Source organism: Ricinus communis, chromosome 3 (genome assembly GCF_019578655.1).
Source record: "Ricinus communis isolate WT05 ecotype wild-type chromosome 3, ASM1957865v1, whole genome shotgun sequence".
Classification (NCBI taxonomy): Eukaryota; Viridiplantae; Streptophyta; class Magnoliopsida; order Malpighiales; family Euphorbiaceae; genus Ricinus; species Ricinus communis.
The window spans coordinates 6,198,219-6,214,452 of NC_063258.1; the positions used below are offsets into that span (position 1 = coordinate 6,198,219).

Genomic DNA, 16,234 nt, shown 5'->3' on the forward strand with positions numbered 1-16,234 from the left:
GAAAACCGCTTTCTATTGGTCGTGTGTATATAAAAAGAATTTTTCTTATAAGAAAATCTATGTTATTTTAGAAATAATAAGAAAGCAAAGTTAAAAGTCATATTTTACTTTCATGCTTTTATATGGGATTTTAATTTTTTTCACAATCATAAAATTCAAGTTAACTGTTATTTCTAATTAATTGTAAATGTTATATTATACATAATATGAAATTTCTTAATATAAGTTATCATTTAAGATATTCTTAAAATTTAATCACCATTTATCCAAACTTGTATAATAATAATAATAATAATAATAATAAATAATGATGATGATGGAGATGTACTATCCCAAACTTATATTTTTCTCCATTGGTTTTTTTCTATTTTTTAATAGAATTTTTTTTTTCTTTACAATAGTTTTTTTTGTCTTCTTTTTATAGAATTTTTTATTATTTATATTTAAAATTTTAGTTTTATATCATTATACAAATTTTATTTCTATACTATAAATACATTATGAATATAGTGCAAAATATAAATGAATGGAATGTAAAATTTTTCAATACATATTTCATACATTCCATATCTATAGAGTTAGATAAAATTTTATGTGATTCTGTAAATAGAATATAAATTCCATGATTGCTAAATCGATCCATATAATTTGAATGAAGAACGATCCAATACAATAATGGAATTCTTTTAATAAACGGAAAATTCAAAATGCTCGGGGATGGAAATGAAGAGATGCCTACAATACCTGGATTGAATCAGATACAATTTGAAGGATTTTGTAAGTTCATTGAACTTTATAAGTTTCCAAAAATTGAATATATGTCTTAAAATTTAGGATAATTATATTTATCCATGGATTTTGTCATATTATACTAGTTACTTTTAAGTATTTACAAATTTATATTAAAAAGTTCTTGTCTCAAAATCTTTATTAAATAATCAATAACTATGTTTAGTTTTATACTATTTGCTCCTTAATTTTTAGTGTAATATATAAATTATCCCCTGTATTTTATTATTGCACTTAAATATCGTTGTATTTTGAAAGTTAACGTAATCAAAAAAATAAATTGATAAAAAATTATAAAAAGTTACAACTCTAGTATGATAAAAATAATATTTATTTTATTTTAATATTTTAAAATTAAATATATGAATTTTTAATTTTTTATAAATACTTTTAAAATGCTTAAGTTTTTTACTAATAGTAAACTATGCTAAAAATTGAAGCAAGTAAGTAGTTTAAAATTTTTATATATATATATATTGAGTAAGTGTTACTGTAAATAATCGTATGTAAAGTAATTTAATCCCATTAATAATAATAATAATAATAATATACTATTTAATTTAACTTAATAAAAAAATATAATAAATATATCATTTCAACTTAAATAGAAGCAAGAATTTAGAATAAATGTGAATATATGTCTATATATAAAAAAATTTATAATCATTGAAAAGAATATAAAGAAAAATTTCATTTATCTTATAGAAAAGAAATAACTTCAAATAATAAGTTATACTTAGTTAACAATGTAAGTATTTTATTATTATTATTGGAGTATTCAGTAATAAAATAAATTTAAATAGACCAGAAAATGATAGCTATTAATTGATGATTCATGAAAAATTATCTAATTTATTTATTTAAATATTTATATTAATAGACTAAATTCATCAAACTACAAGAAAATTTATAGAGAAAATAAGTTGGAAACATAGTAAAACAAATGGAGACTTTTATGAGTATTAACAAAAATGCATATAAAAAAATTAATTATTTTTCTTTTTTCAGAAAATATTCCAAATGAAAAGTTGTATAATCAATAATGTAAATAACTTTTTCATCATTATTGAGATTTTTAATAATAAGGTAAATTAAAATAGACCATTAAGATGATGGGGTTATTAAATGATAGTTAATAAAGAGTTATGCAATTTTTTTATTTAGATATTTCTAGTAATAAAATCAAAAGGAATAAGTCTTCAATTGAATTTTAGATTCTTAATTATTTTTGAGTTCAGAATCGGTCAAATATTGATAGTAATTAGTACAATTATAAACTTAAATTGATTGGTAATTAGTACACTTATAAACTTAAATTTAAGTCTGTTTTGAAGTCCGAACTTGGCTTGAAGGCTCCAATTAACTAACTAAACAAGAGTTGTAAATTTTCTAATTAAAAATAAATTATGCGCTTAAATTTTACAGTAAGCATTAAGTAAGAAGATACAAAATAAATTCTAAAAAGTTATTACAAATGTATGAGAGAATTGAATTTACGAATCTGCTTATCAGTAAATATTTAAATTTTTAAATAAATTATTTCACATGGCAATCTTTTGTTATAAAATAAAATCTAATCAATCATTGTCTAAGAAATTTTTTGACGAAATGACATTTAGTATAATTTTTATTATAATTTTTAAATATTAAAAAATAATTAATATAACATGAGGAAATGCAAAGAGTAAATTTACAATAACTGTAATTCTCTGGTCTAGAATATTTTTGTTATTAGTTTTCAAAAAGAAATTTAATAGGATAGAAGAAACAGCTATACAAGATTCTTTGGTAAAATAAAAAAAATAAAAATCTAATTTATAAAACTGAATTGAAAAAGAGAAAAAAAAAAAAGAAAAAAACAAATATCTTCTTGTGAGAACCCTAAATCTGAGAAGGGGAAGAAGGAGAAGGAGAAGGAAAAGGAAAAGGAGGAGAAGGAGAAGAAGGAAAAGAAGAAATAGGAGGAGGATAAGGAGAAGGAGAAGAAGAAAATGATATTAAAAGAAATAGTTAATTTACTGTTAAAAATAATATTCTAACTAATATAATATAACAAAGCTAGTAATTTTTCATACTTTTTATGATGGAAGTTGGACTAAACTACCTAATTTCAGAACTATAAAGTTTTATTGAGTGTATATTTAAATCAAACTTTAATAATGTAAATGGCTAAATATATATTTATGTCTTTTAAATTGTGGTTATTTAGTTAATTTAATATTTTAGTTCTTGATATAATTTAATAAATATTTGATTTGTTTATTTTTTTTGCAATAGTTTAACTTTTTAAATTACTTGATTTTTTAAAAGAAAAAAGAAAGGAAAAATAACAAAAATATTTATATTTTTTTATAGAAAATACAGTGTTTACGGTGTAAAAATATCAAAAATATAATTTTGATTTTTTTAAAAAAAAATAACTAAAGAAAAACCAAAAATAATTAAAAAACAACCACATTGTATTTTCTAAAAAAAAAAATAAAAACAGTATTTTAAAAAAATTTACAATAAAAATGATATTTTTTATTAATTTTAAAATATTTCTAAAAAATTTCAAAAAAAAAGAAAAAGAACCAACTCCCCACCAAACGGTTTGTCTCAGTTGCCACCCTAGTTTTCTTGGCCCCATCACTCCTGAGCTTTTCTAAATCTAATTCCCAATTGATTATCCAAAAACACTTTTTATTTTTGTGTTTGACAAAAGAAAGAAAGAGAAAGAAAAAAGAAAACAAAAGTTTTTGTAATTTTATTTCTTTGAAAAGAACAACACTTACCAAAGAAAGACAAAATAGAATATCATCTTGGAAAATTGAAGGTCCATCTTTTTTTCATTTTCTTGTTTTCAATAATAAAATTCTTGTTTTCTTTTCCTGAATTACATTGGCTTTCTTTGGATGCCAACAGACTTATAACCATACACATTGGACCACAATATCAGTAATAGCTACTTTTGCAGCTGACCCTCCATTTTTATGCAACAACAGGTCCACCACCAATAATAAAGCTTTTCCATCATCATCCTCAAGAAAATATATATACCCTTTTCTGCATTTCTTTTTGTTCTTTCTGTTAAGCTTCAGCAGCAGCACTAATTATTATGAACTTGGAGCCTCCAGCAGCTGATATTTCAAATTCAAAAATTTAGAAAGAAAATTAATAACTTAACATGTTCTTGGGTTAGAGTCAAGAATTTATTTCATGATTTTTTGGACCATACACAGAAATTACACCTAATAGTCCAATGAGTAAATTCACAACTAATTCATGCAAGAAAGAGAGGCTAAAAAAAAAAAAGAAAACAAGATCAGAGATGAGTATCACCTGAAAAAACATTACAACCAACATGCCAATCTAAACAGATGAAAAGTTGCATCAAAAGCAAAAGGAAAAGTAATAATTACAACCACCATCCTCCACCCAACAATAACAAATAAAGCAGATATCCTCCCCAAAGTATTAAAGAAAATAAGGAAAAAGAAAACTAGTACAATGCAGAATAAAAATTTAAAATGAAAAATATTGAAAAAGAAAAAATGATAGTTGGCTCCTAATGGATCAAACATATGACAAGAGACAAGATTAGAACAAGATAATTGCGAGCATGAACAATGGAAGGCAGATCCTTTTACATTTCATGTGATGCTGGTGTGATGGTGCTAGCTCACCGAGAAGAGCTATCATCCAAATCAACTACATCCGGCTCGGGGTCTTGATCTTCCCGTATACTAGAACGACGTAGTTCCTCAATCCGGTTGGTTACTTCAGACATTGATGGACGATTGTCAGGGTACTGGGCCGCACAATCTATTCCAAGCTGCAAAAGTTGAACCATCTCCTCCTCGACATTTTGGTATCTGAGGAGTTCAAGATCGAACACCTCTGAAGTCCATTCCTCTCGAACTATGGACTGAACCCATCTGGGAAGATCAACACCTTCCTCGTTCAATAGGGCATGGGTTGGGGGTTTCCCAGTCAACAGCTCCAATAGCAATACCCCAAAACTGTAAACATCAGCTTTCTGTGAGACTTTACGAGGGTCAGTAACTTCTGGTGCTCGGTAGCCAGCAACTCGGTTAGGTGTGGAGGAAGGACCAACAAGGTGTGCAAGCCCAAAATCAGATACTCGGGCTTCATACGATTGAGTGAGAAGAATATTGGATGACTTAATGTTTCCATGAGAGACATTGGGACCTTGAGAGTGTATGTATTGGATGCCTCGGGCAGCTCCAAGGGCAATACCCGATCTAATTTCCCAGTTCAATGGAGTCCTACCACCTCCCTTGTTCCCTGTGGTAAAATTTAAGATAAAGGCTTATGATGAAACTAAAGTCAATGAAGCAAAATAAACTAACATATCTCTAACTATAGCAGTTCTACAAAGGCAAATATTCTTCATCATCGAGATCCTTTTTAAGTACAAAGTATTTTCCATATCATGAGATTATACTGCATTCTGTAAGGGAAAGTTAACCAGAATTGTTGATAGAACAAAACTACAGAAAGCTATGCACAAGCAAATAGTTCAACAAACATGAATTCGTCACAGCAAATGAAAAATACTATTGCATATAAGACAATGCAAATTTTCATGAAGGCTTGATCATGCAGTTAACAAAAGCACAAGAAGATAACTCCACTAGAAGAGAATAATTGATACCAACCATTATTGATTTTAGGTAAATTTCAAACAAGAAATGACAAATTCCGTTGACTTCTACTCAATCAGCAACATTCATATCATACTGTTTTGCAGGAAACAATCAAATGTATACAAGACCAAGGAAAGATCCTGGAAGATAAAAATCACTAGAGCAAAAAAACAAGCAAATAGGCATATATAGCAAAAACCCATAAACATAATTGAAAGACATTACAGAAGATGCAAAATTTGGCTCACGAGTCCATCATGAACTTGGCAGAGGAATTGAATTATAAATAAATCACCATAAAAAAACAGACAGAAGCTAGGTACAGTTTAAGCCAGAAAAGAAAAGGGTAATTATCTTCAAGGATCTACACAATCACTCACCAATATCTACAATCCAGAAAAAGCTGAACACTGTAAGAAAACAAAAAGGCAAACTTAAGAAATACTCACCGTGCAAAAGTGCAGACAAGCTTCCCATGGGCATATAATCATAAACAAGAAGCTTCTCATCTCTGCTAAAATAGTAAGCTCTTAAAGGGACCAAACTTTCATGATCCAAAGCTCCCACAGTCTCAATCTTCTCCTTGAATTCTCTCTCTGTAATAGTCACATCCTTCAATCTTTTCACAGCCACCACGGTTCCCATCTCTAACACGGCCTTATACGCAGTTCCAAATGTTCCTTTCCCCAAGACCTCAGCTGAGGCTCTCAACAAATCCTCCAAATCAAACACTCTTGCCGCCTTACCAAAGAACACCAATTTTTTTCCTCCATTCACCTCGCCTCCTGCTGCTCCTCCTTTTCCATGCCCCACCATTGCTGCTGCTGCGGCTGCGGCCACTGAATATCCATTCCCATTCCCATTCCCATAACCACCTCCACTGCCATTCTCAACTTCCCCAATAGGCTTCTCTCCTGGCATTGCAAGTTCTTGTTGCTTAATCGACGCAATGTCGATCGATCTTGACTTCTTACTACCCTTCTTTCGACACAAGAACATTAAAATCAAAACAATCAAGAAAAGTCCAACTATAGATCCAATTACAATACCAGCAATAGCACCAGCAGACAAATTCTTCTTTTTACCACCATTACCAGCTTCATCAGTAGGTGTACTGGGCACCACTACGTTACTATTTCCACTGCAACTAGCAAGAGGCTGCCCACATAATGAATTACCCAGAAAGGAACTAGGGTCAAAAAGATGCAACCTTTCAGGTATAGAACCATTCAACAAATTATTAGAAACATTGAATTGCTCTAATTTGTCCAACTTCAAATCAGGAACAGACCCAGATAACCTATTGTTCTCCAAGAACAAAGTCCTTAACCTGGTAAAATTCCCAAAACTAGGCGAGATCTCACCAGTAAAGTTGTTTTCACCAAGATTAAGACGTACGAGATCATGCAAGCCAAACAAAAACTCCGGGATCTCACCAGAGAACATATTACCCTGTAAATAAAGGTTCCTGAGATTGGTACACGAACCAAGATCTGAAGGTAAGTGACCATTAAGTGCATTGAGACGGAGACTGAGAGTACGAAGCTGAGTAAGGTTAGCAAAAATGCCCTCAGGAAGCTGGCCAGAAAGAGCCACTCCAGGGAGTCTTAAGACAGTGACACGGTTCCCTTCACAAGCAACACCAGCCCATGAACAAGGACTTTGCTGGGTAATATTCCAGAAGAGTGTACGGCCGCCAACAGAGGAGCGGAGCTTTAGGAGGGCTGCGCGGTCGGCGGCAAGATCTGGTTTTGAGAATGGGAGGAAGATTGTAAAGAAAAACAACAAAAAGAGATTACGGGTATGCATTTTTTGGTTTTGGGTATGAATTCCAGAGATTAAAAAAAGCGTTTGGTGTAAGAGTGACAGATAAATAGATAATGTGAGTGATGTTTTTGGTTAGGAAAGAGGCATTGTCTTGAGAGAGACAAGAAGTTGAGCAGTGGCAGTAGTGAGACAGTGTGAGTTAAGTAAGAAGGGTTCTTGATTTGGTGTCTTGTGAAACACTGCTGTCATTGAACTATGATAATAGGCTCTTACCTTACCTGTTAATTAATAAATTTATAATTAAAATTAAAATTAATCCTTTATTATTATTGAAATTTATAAAAAGAAAAATTATTTTCCATTTAGAGAAAGGATGTTTTATTTTTTAACCTTATAAAGTTTTAATATTCTATGGTTTTTTATTAGGAAATAATTGCAATTTTATAAAAGGTAATACAAAACATTTTAATTTAATATAATTTTTAGTTCTTAAATATCTTAAAATAATAACTTAAAATAAATTAATAGATAAAACCTTCTAACCTAATAAATCTTTAATATCTAAGATTATTTAATAAATTTTAGAAAATAATGGTACTCTAAAATAAATTAATAAAAATATTTTTTGACCGAAATAAAAATTGAAAAAATTTATTTATTACTATTAAAACAAGATATTATATCTATTTATGACATATCAATAAAATTATCACATGTTAATAAAATAAATAAAATATTTATTAAAATCTTGGCAGAATATTTTTATAGAATTGAGATATTATTAAATTAATTAATGATAAATTTTTAAATATATACTAAATTTTTATCTTCTAAATTTTTATTCCAATTTTACAAATAAGTAATAGCATTTTAAAGTTTTGAGACCTCATAAAATAATGCCTATTACATGGAGTAATACTTCAAAAAATCAGTCAGAATATTATATTAAAAAATATTAAATATTATATCTATTTTGGCTTGATTTTTATTTATTTGATCTAGTGTGTAATATTTTTATGAAATTATTTTTTAATATTATAATATTAAGAATTTAACAAGAGTTTTAAAGAAAAATGAGTAAGTTGTATAGTATTATTTTATTAGATTTAAATTTTTTATTTTAAAGGTATAGCCAATGTCAAACTACTTTCTAAAGAAGCCATTATTGTTAATATTCTAATTAATTAAATATTTTATAATTTTTAATAATTTTCTCAAAAAAGAAAATCATTCCTATGATTGTTGTCATTCACTTTCAAAAAAGAACAAAATATGTTTTTATGAATATCATAAAAAGATTTCCTAATGTTTAATTGATGTTTTTTTTAAGAAAATAGGTAATCTATTTCACTAGATATAAGTTGCATATTATTTAAATTTAAATATACATACAAGCATTGGAATTCTATTTGTCCCATATAAAAAATTAATTATATCTTTTTTTATTTTAATTCTCTTTTACTTAATGTTTGGTTGAAATTCATAAAATTTATAGAATTCATTTGTGAATCTAGAATTTATATACTTTAAATGAAATAAAAATTAATTAATTTAGTACGTAATTAAATTTGTATGGAATTGATTATAACTAAACTAAATTCTAACAAAATAAATAAAATTTTCAAATGAATTTCACATTAGTAAGTCAATACATATCATAACACCAAAATATCTCTTTTAACTATATCATTTCTATTTTATTTTCTTTTTCATGTCTTTTTTTTAAATAAAATAATTTTTTAAATAAATTTAAACCAAACATACCACCCGATCCTAGTAGTATTAGAATAGCCTTAAAGTGGCCAGATATATTTTTTAGCTATTTAGTTAGTTTAATATTATAACTTTGAGTATAATTAAATAATTAAATAAATTATTTTTTATAATATTTTAATTTTTAATATATTTATTTATTCAATACTCACATATATAGTAAAATATTTTTATAATCATATATTTGGAATAAATAAAATTTATAACTATAAGCAGTTATAATTAAATAGAAATCTGATTACTAAATTTTTCTTTTGACTTAATACTTAATCTTATTGTTAAGATATAAAAACTAGAAATAACATACATCAATATATTGTTATATTATACAAATAAGATTAATGAAATAAAATAATCTTACAGTAAGATAAATATATATTTTTTAAAATTATATAAATATAAATAATATTATAGAGAAGAATATTTTCTTAAAACGAGACTTAAAGAATTTAAAATTTATTATGATAAAAAGTTTATTTTTATTTATAACTAGTCTAAATTAAAACTGAAATTTAAATGATATGAATACTCGATCAACTAATTTTCTATCTTCGCATCTATACATATATTTTGAAATTTCATTTGGATAGGGTAAATTCTTTGTCAATAAATTAAATTTCCTAAGACGTCATCAAGTCTTGCTTTTTCTTTTTGTTCTCGATCTCTTTAAAACTGAACTTAAGAGCATTTCACATTTGTACAAGTAATGGACCAGTAAGTTACGAAAAATTATAATTTCTTTTTATATTTTTATAAAAATTATTTTTATATAGAATATAACTATAGAAATATATTACTGTATATCAGCGTATATGTTGAAATGCTGTAAAGAAAAAAATCAATAACGTAATAATATTAGCCTTATGCTGAATGAACAGTACTTTTTCAATTGATTTTGGAAAATTGATTTATCTATTCATATGTCTCGCCAGTCCCTAGCTTATGAAACGACGCCGGTTATGAGTGTTTCTGTCATTTGCTAATAGTGATAGATAGCAATTAACTATATGTTAACCAAATTAAAAATTAAAAAAAAATAAAAACTAAAAACTAAAAAATAAAAATTTAATATCTGTTAATTAAAATAAAATATTAAATTAATTATTTTATATATATATATGGACATAATATTTATTATTTCTAATTAAATTTTTTAAAATTTAAATTAATATTCGGAGTACAATTAATAACAATAATCATGGTGTAATGTTAATTAAAATCGACTTGACAATATCTAATTATCTTAGATTTGTTTTTTTCCAAATCTAGTTATCTTAGATAATGAAATCATTTGTTAGATCGTGTGGTGTAAAATAAAGTTTCACACAAATCATAATAAGCTTGCGTGCGTGGAATACAAATTTGTCTTTGTTAAACAGGTGTATTTATTAAGCTGCAGATTTGAATCTCAACAGCTTGTTTTTCATAAAAAGTTGACATAGTAATTTCAGTTCTGCTAAAGTTACATGAAGGTCATGAAAAAATATGGGCAACCAAATTTTGGATAAACATTCTTCATAGTAAAAATCTGCTTTTCATTTGCTTAATTACTTTAAAAAATAAATAGATTTATATTCCTTAAAACAAATTCTCAAAAATACAAAATAAAGTTAATATATTAAATAAAATATTTAGATTTTTTTTTTTAATACCTACCAGTAATTTCAAACAGTTATGAAACAAAATTAGATATATATTATCTGCATATATATTTTTATTAATATTTCAGTAAAAAAATATTGAAACCCTTATCTGGCACCACCAATATAATAAAAATATAATATTTTAATTATAATATAAAGAGGGTAGGGTTTGAGAATTGGGAGAAGTGTTGTGATGTGGGGTAATAATAAAAGGAAACCCTAGTTGTCTGTATGATTATGTTATTGAAGACTGAAAGAGCAGTGATGGACAGGTCAGTTACTTAACAGTTTACCTTTTAGCTTCCCAAAGTGTTGCTTTTCTTTTTTTAATTGTTTTTTCTTTTTCTTAAATGTAAAAGTTAAGTAGGAAACATGGAAATTATTATTTTATATATTTCTCTATTTCTTTATTGCTTTTTTTACTTTCTTTTTTTTATTATTATTATTATTTTTTATTAATATTCTACTCCCAAATTGTTTTCTAAAGCAACAGAAATGGCAGTGCAGCTGTAGTCTGCAGTAATGGCATTGGGTTGCATCTTTTTTTTTTTTTTTCTACTTTTTTGGCTTTTGTGATCTCAGATTTATTGGGGAAGACAATTTTATGTTCCTCTTTTTTAGTTATTTATATGTTTAATATATTTGTAGAGATTAATATGCTAATTTGCCCCATGCACTTATGAGTGAAGTAGAATTAATCTTAATATTTACTTTTTGGTCTTGATTTTTTTCAATTTGGTGATTGGACCTAATTTTTTTTTTTATCTAAATCTTTCTCTTCTATTTCAGTGTTCACTTTATTTCATTTTTCACCTTTTTACTATTATGAAAAGAAATAGTCTCGCAATGCCTCTTGAGGTTTCTGTATTGCTTCATAACTCTTTTAAAATTTTTCATTTCGTTAGATAAACTCTTCAGATTTTTGAGTCTCTCTGTTAGCTAATTCTCTCATTTGTATCTGTAGGTTGTCGTAGGATAATTGATCAAGTTTGGCTTTTAACTTTTCATATTTGTCATTTGAAGCACTAATAAAATGAGAGTTGTTTTGATTGCTTCGTTCGAATTTGGATGATTCCTCCACTAAGGGTTATAAAATGTTGTAGGATTTGTTAACTTGTTCATTGACAAAATTCTTAACATAGTCCACTTGCTTGAATGTTGATAGAGAATAAAGAGTTTCCTTTTCAAGCTTTTTCAAATTGTGATTCTTCATACACTATGCATGACAATATAGAAGGAAGGAAAATGTATTTTAAAAGGAAGAGAGGAAGTTGAAGGAATGGAAAGAAAAAATATTTATCTTCTTGTATTTGGCTACATAATAAATAATCATTAAAGAAAAGAAAAGAGAAATAAAATTAGCAAGTAATTATATTTTAATATTTTTTATAGCACTGGAATTTTTTACATCCTGAATTGAAGTGTAATTAATTTCAACTTTTATAAAGGAATTGAAGGGGAATTATTCCCCTTCTATTCCTCTCCACTTTTAAAATATTCTAATAGCTAAATATAATTAGAATTAATTCCTCTTTTATTTTTTTCTCCCCTTTAGATTATCTTCAATCCATGCATATCAAGGATCAGTTAGATAAAAAAGGAAGATATTATTTCTATTTTTTTTTTGTGTTTGTGAGTTTTGAAGAGCTTATAATTTCTTTATTAACTTCTCGGTAAGAATTGTTTTTGGTTGTTACAATTAAAATTATAAGAGATAAATATAAAAATTCCTATGAAATTAAATTCATTATTAGTTTTAAGAATAATTTTGTCACGACCCGATCTGTAGGTCTGTGACCGACGCTAGGGAATGGATAGGTGTAAGGCCATCAAGACCCATAGCCAGACACTACGGTAAGTAAGACGTGAAAACACCTGATCCCATTCCGACCTCGATATGTGGAATCGTCTCGTGCCATATATACTGAGATTGTTCGGGTGATAAAAATTTCAATATGAATTTATCAAATTGTAGATCTAAATAGGGGAGAGTCCAAATATATGGTTACTTTCACCTAACATTCATTGGAAAGGCCACCAAATGATCCAAAAATCGAATATTTTCAGTGAGGCAAGTCCACCTCCGATCACCGGCCGAAACGCGTCCTTGGGGCTGCAAATTTCTAGGCACGGATTTTTGAGGGCGACAAAACTGATTCTGGTCTCGATTTGACCAAAAAACGCCGTCATAGGGGTGTTCTAGCGACGATAGCAAAAGGCAACGTTCTTCCATCCTTACTTTGTCAATCTCTAGCAATATCAAGCAGAACTAATGGTGGAAATGAGCTCACAATGTTGAGGAGGCTCTATGGTAGGCATTTGACATCGAACGACAGTCAGAACGAGAAGAATGTAGGAGAATGGTGGCAGTGGCGGTAGTGAGGGGAGCTGTCGGTGAGGAATATTGCTCAGGGGCCTCATTGCATATTTTGCAATAGTCCAACTTATCATTGGGCCCTTGAGATAAAAAAGAAGAAGCTACATTGTCCCTAATTTATATATTTGCAATGAAATTTGTTAATTGTGGGGTTTAAATAGTAAATTATTTTTTTGTCTAATTAAATAATAATTCATTAATTTCCACTACTTAGGCTACCAAAATATATTTTTAACTTAAAACCATGTTTAAAATAATATATCTGTAAATTAAATTAATTTACATCAAGATAAAAATAAAATTAGAATAAAAACATTTAAAATATAATAAATAAAATAAAATAAAATAATTTGAAGAAAGCATAATTATTCAAATATAAGTGGTAAAGATAAATAATTAGATAAATAATAATAATAATTTACCACGTCTAAACATGCATCAAAATATTTAGTGATCTAAAAGTATTAAATTACTGAAATACTCCTAAAAAGTAACATTTGAATAAAATAAAATAAGGTAAAATTCAAGATATTAAAAATTTATTTAAGTTTTAATTACTTATGAAAAGTATTTTTGTTGGTAAAGTAAAAATTTTAAATTTAAATTGATGCCAGCATCAAAAATTATTGAATAGATTTTTTATTTAAATTTCTTGACTTTTATTAAAAAATACTGTAAAATTATTAATTGAATTTCTACTCTTATATGAATAACTTTATTTCCAGTCTCAAACTTCTTTTCCTCATAAATCAAGATTCTCAAATTTTCTTTTTCTAAAAAATGACAAAAATTAGACTAAATTACAAGAAAACAAAACTTAAATAATTATGTTCCATTACTTACTACTATTTTTATTTCTTGATATATCAAACTAATAATCTCAAAAGATTATAAATTTGGTGATGAAATTAATATAGTATATCTTAAATTTCTAATTAAAAATAATTTATATTAAAAAATTAGTATAAAAAATATTACCTTTATATGATAATTAAACATCAGCAAATGTAAGTCTAATTAAAAAAAAGTTATATTTCAAATCATTTAAATTTTGAATCGAATTATATCGAGTCTTGAGTCGTATCAGTCTCAACTCTTTTATTAAGATAATTTCAAGTTCGAGTTTAATTTTCTTAACTATTTTAAGCTAGGTTAATTCTATTCCAGATTACTTAGGTTGGTTGATTAATGAAAAAAATATTTAACCAAACTAATTTAACTGGTTTATGAATAATTTAAACCATATTCGAACCAAGTAATTATAAAATTTATACAAAATCATTTCTATTTAACTTTGTTTGAATAATCAATTTGGCCAGTTCTGATTATTTAACAAATTTAATATAATATTAATTCTTTGAAAATATATAAATAAATTTATATCTAGTAAAAAATGAAATTATTTATAATTACATGTAAAAAATACATAGTTTTTTTTTATTTTATAAAAATATAAAAATGAACTAAAAACTCTAAAAAATATAAATATAATATAAAAACTAACATGTGATAAAATGTAGAATTCATAAGTTTCAAGCTTTGCAATAACTTGTCAAAGTAATTCTTTTATATTAACTCTATATATTATAATATAATTATAAAAAATTAAATTTTCAAATATTCAGTTTAAAATAGTTTTTATGATTTTTTTTATATTTTAAAACCATAAGCAAATTAAAATTTCCGATTAGAAACCACAACCAATCTATAATACATTAAAACTATAGTCTTTAATTTGGATTTGGATGGATTTGATTTGATGAGTTTTGATTAAATTTTATATATATTTCTATTTAAATTCATCTTATTATAATCCGGTTAAAATGGATACCCGAAAAGGATCCGCCCCACGGCAATCTCTAACAATAAGAGACACCCTTGCATTGAATAATGACATACATTAGGTATTGGGTTAGCACTTTAGCTGGAAAGTCAGTTACAATTATTGTCTCCCTTTTGTTCCATCATATCATATTTGATCTTCTTTTGCGTATTATTTTATTCTTCTTTATTTAATTAATTCTAATTTGCACATGAATCCACCCTTTTGCTTGGCTTCACTGGCGTAATGTACTTAGGTACTAGTTTCCTATAAGGGGATAAGAAAAATTAATTAATTAATTCTCAATAATACTATAATAAATGAGAAACTCTATTTTATTTTTTATATATTTTATTATATTTATATTTTTTTAATTTTTTTTTTGACTGTTATATGTAAATATTGATAATATGTTAATTTATTTTCTATTATTTGTTTTTGTATTTATTAAATATGTTCTGTTATTGATGTTTAGTTTTTTTGTTAATTATTTATATTAAGCTTTTTTAATATTAATTTGGTAATAATTTATGAGTATTTTTTTTTTTATGAAAGTGGTTTTAGTTTTTATAATAAGTGGAGTATTTTCAGTCCAATAATAGTAATAAAGGATTAAGATCGCAAATTAATAATTAAGATAAATGGTTCATGTAGCAGTTATTTTTACTTTGTATCTCAACTCTTCAAGTAAAGAAGATAATGTGGCTCTACAATTTTCTCTAGCACAAAAAACAGAAGCAGCTTCCCAAGATCAAGGATGAACAATCAACAACAATCAATAACAACGAGAACACTAGAAAACTCAAATATTCAATTACTAATTCTTTGTAAATACTTTTAGTTTCTAGCAAACTATTTTTTTCAATCATTTTTTTTTTTGTATTTATATCAAACATCTGTTTAATATAAATTTTTAGCAATTTAAATACAAGTCCTTTAGCTTATTTATTTATAATTTCTTGCTTTAATTTTAAATTATTTCTTGTGGTGTTTCTAAGTATCTAAGTAAACTAACAAAAAAGTTTAGAAATTCATAAAGTTTGATTAGGAAGTCATTTTAAGACGTATTAATTACAACATATCATATACCCACATACGTGGTACGCTTAATATTATTTTTTTCGAACAATAATAACTTAATCTTCATGAATAAAGATATATATTTCCTTTTAAAATTGATTTTAATTGATACAAATGTCACTTTGGATAGCATTATTTTTTTGTTTTCTTCTTTTCACATTGATCTGTATTTGAATCAATAAATTTAAACTTCTTAATCTATTAATTTTTATTGAAATTTCCTAATCTTTTTTGTGGAATTTTTCTTGAACTTTTTTATGAAATTTGAAATCTCATTCATGAAGGTATTTGTGAAATTTAATGGATTGAAACGTATGGTATTTTTGTTAATATT

The 16,234-nt window shown here is 26.1% G+C and overlaps 1 protein-coding gene across 1 annotated transcript; it reads right to left on the bottom strand.

Moving 5' to 3' along the window:
• Positions 1–4,100: 4,100 nt before the first annotated feature.
• Positions 4,101–7,441, bottom strand: LOC8280393 (probable inactive receptor kinase At1g48480). The gene is made up of 2 exons (XM_002533381.4): positions 5,888–7,441; positions 4,101–5,076 (listed from the first exon to the last, which is right to left on the bottom strand). The coding sequence occupies exons 1-2, from the start codon at positions 7,245–7,247 to the stop codon at positions 4,451–4,453; spliced, it is 1,986 nt and encodes a 661-aa protein (XP_002533427.1). The 5' UTR covers positions 7,248–7,441; the 3' UTR covers positions 4,101–4,450.
• Between the last annotated feature and the right edge of the window lie 8,793 nt (positions 7,442–16,234).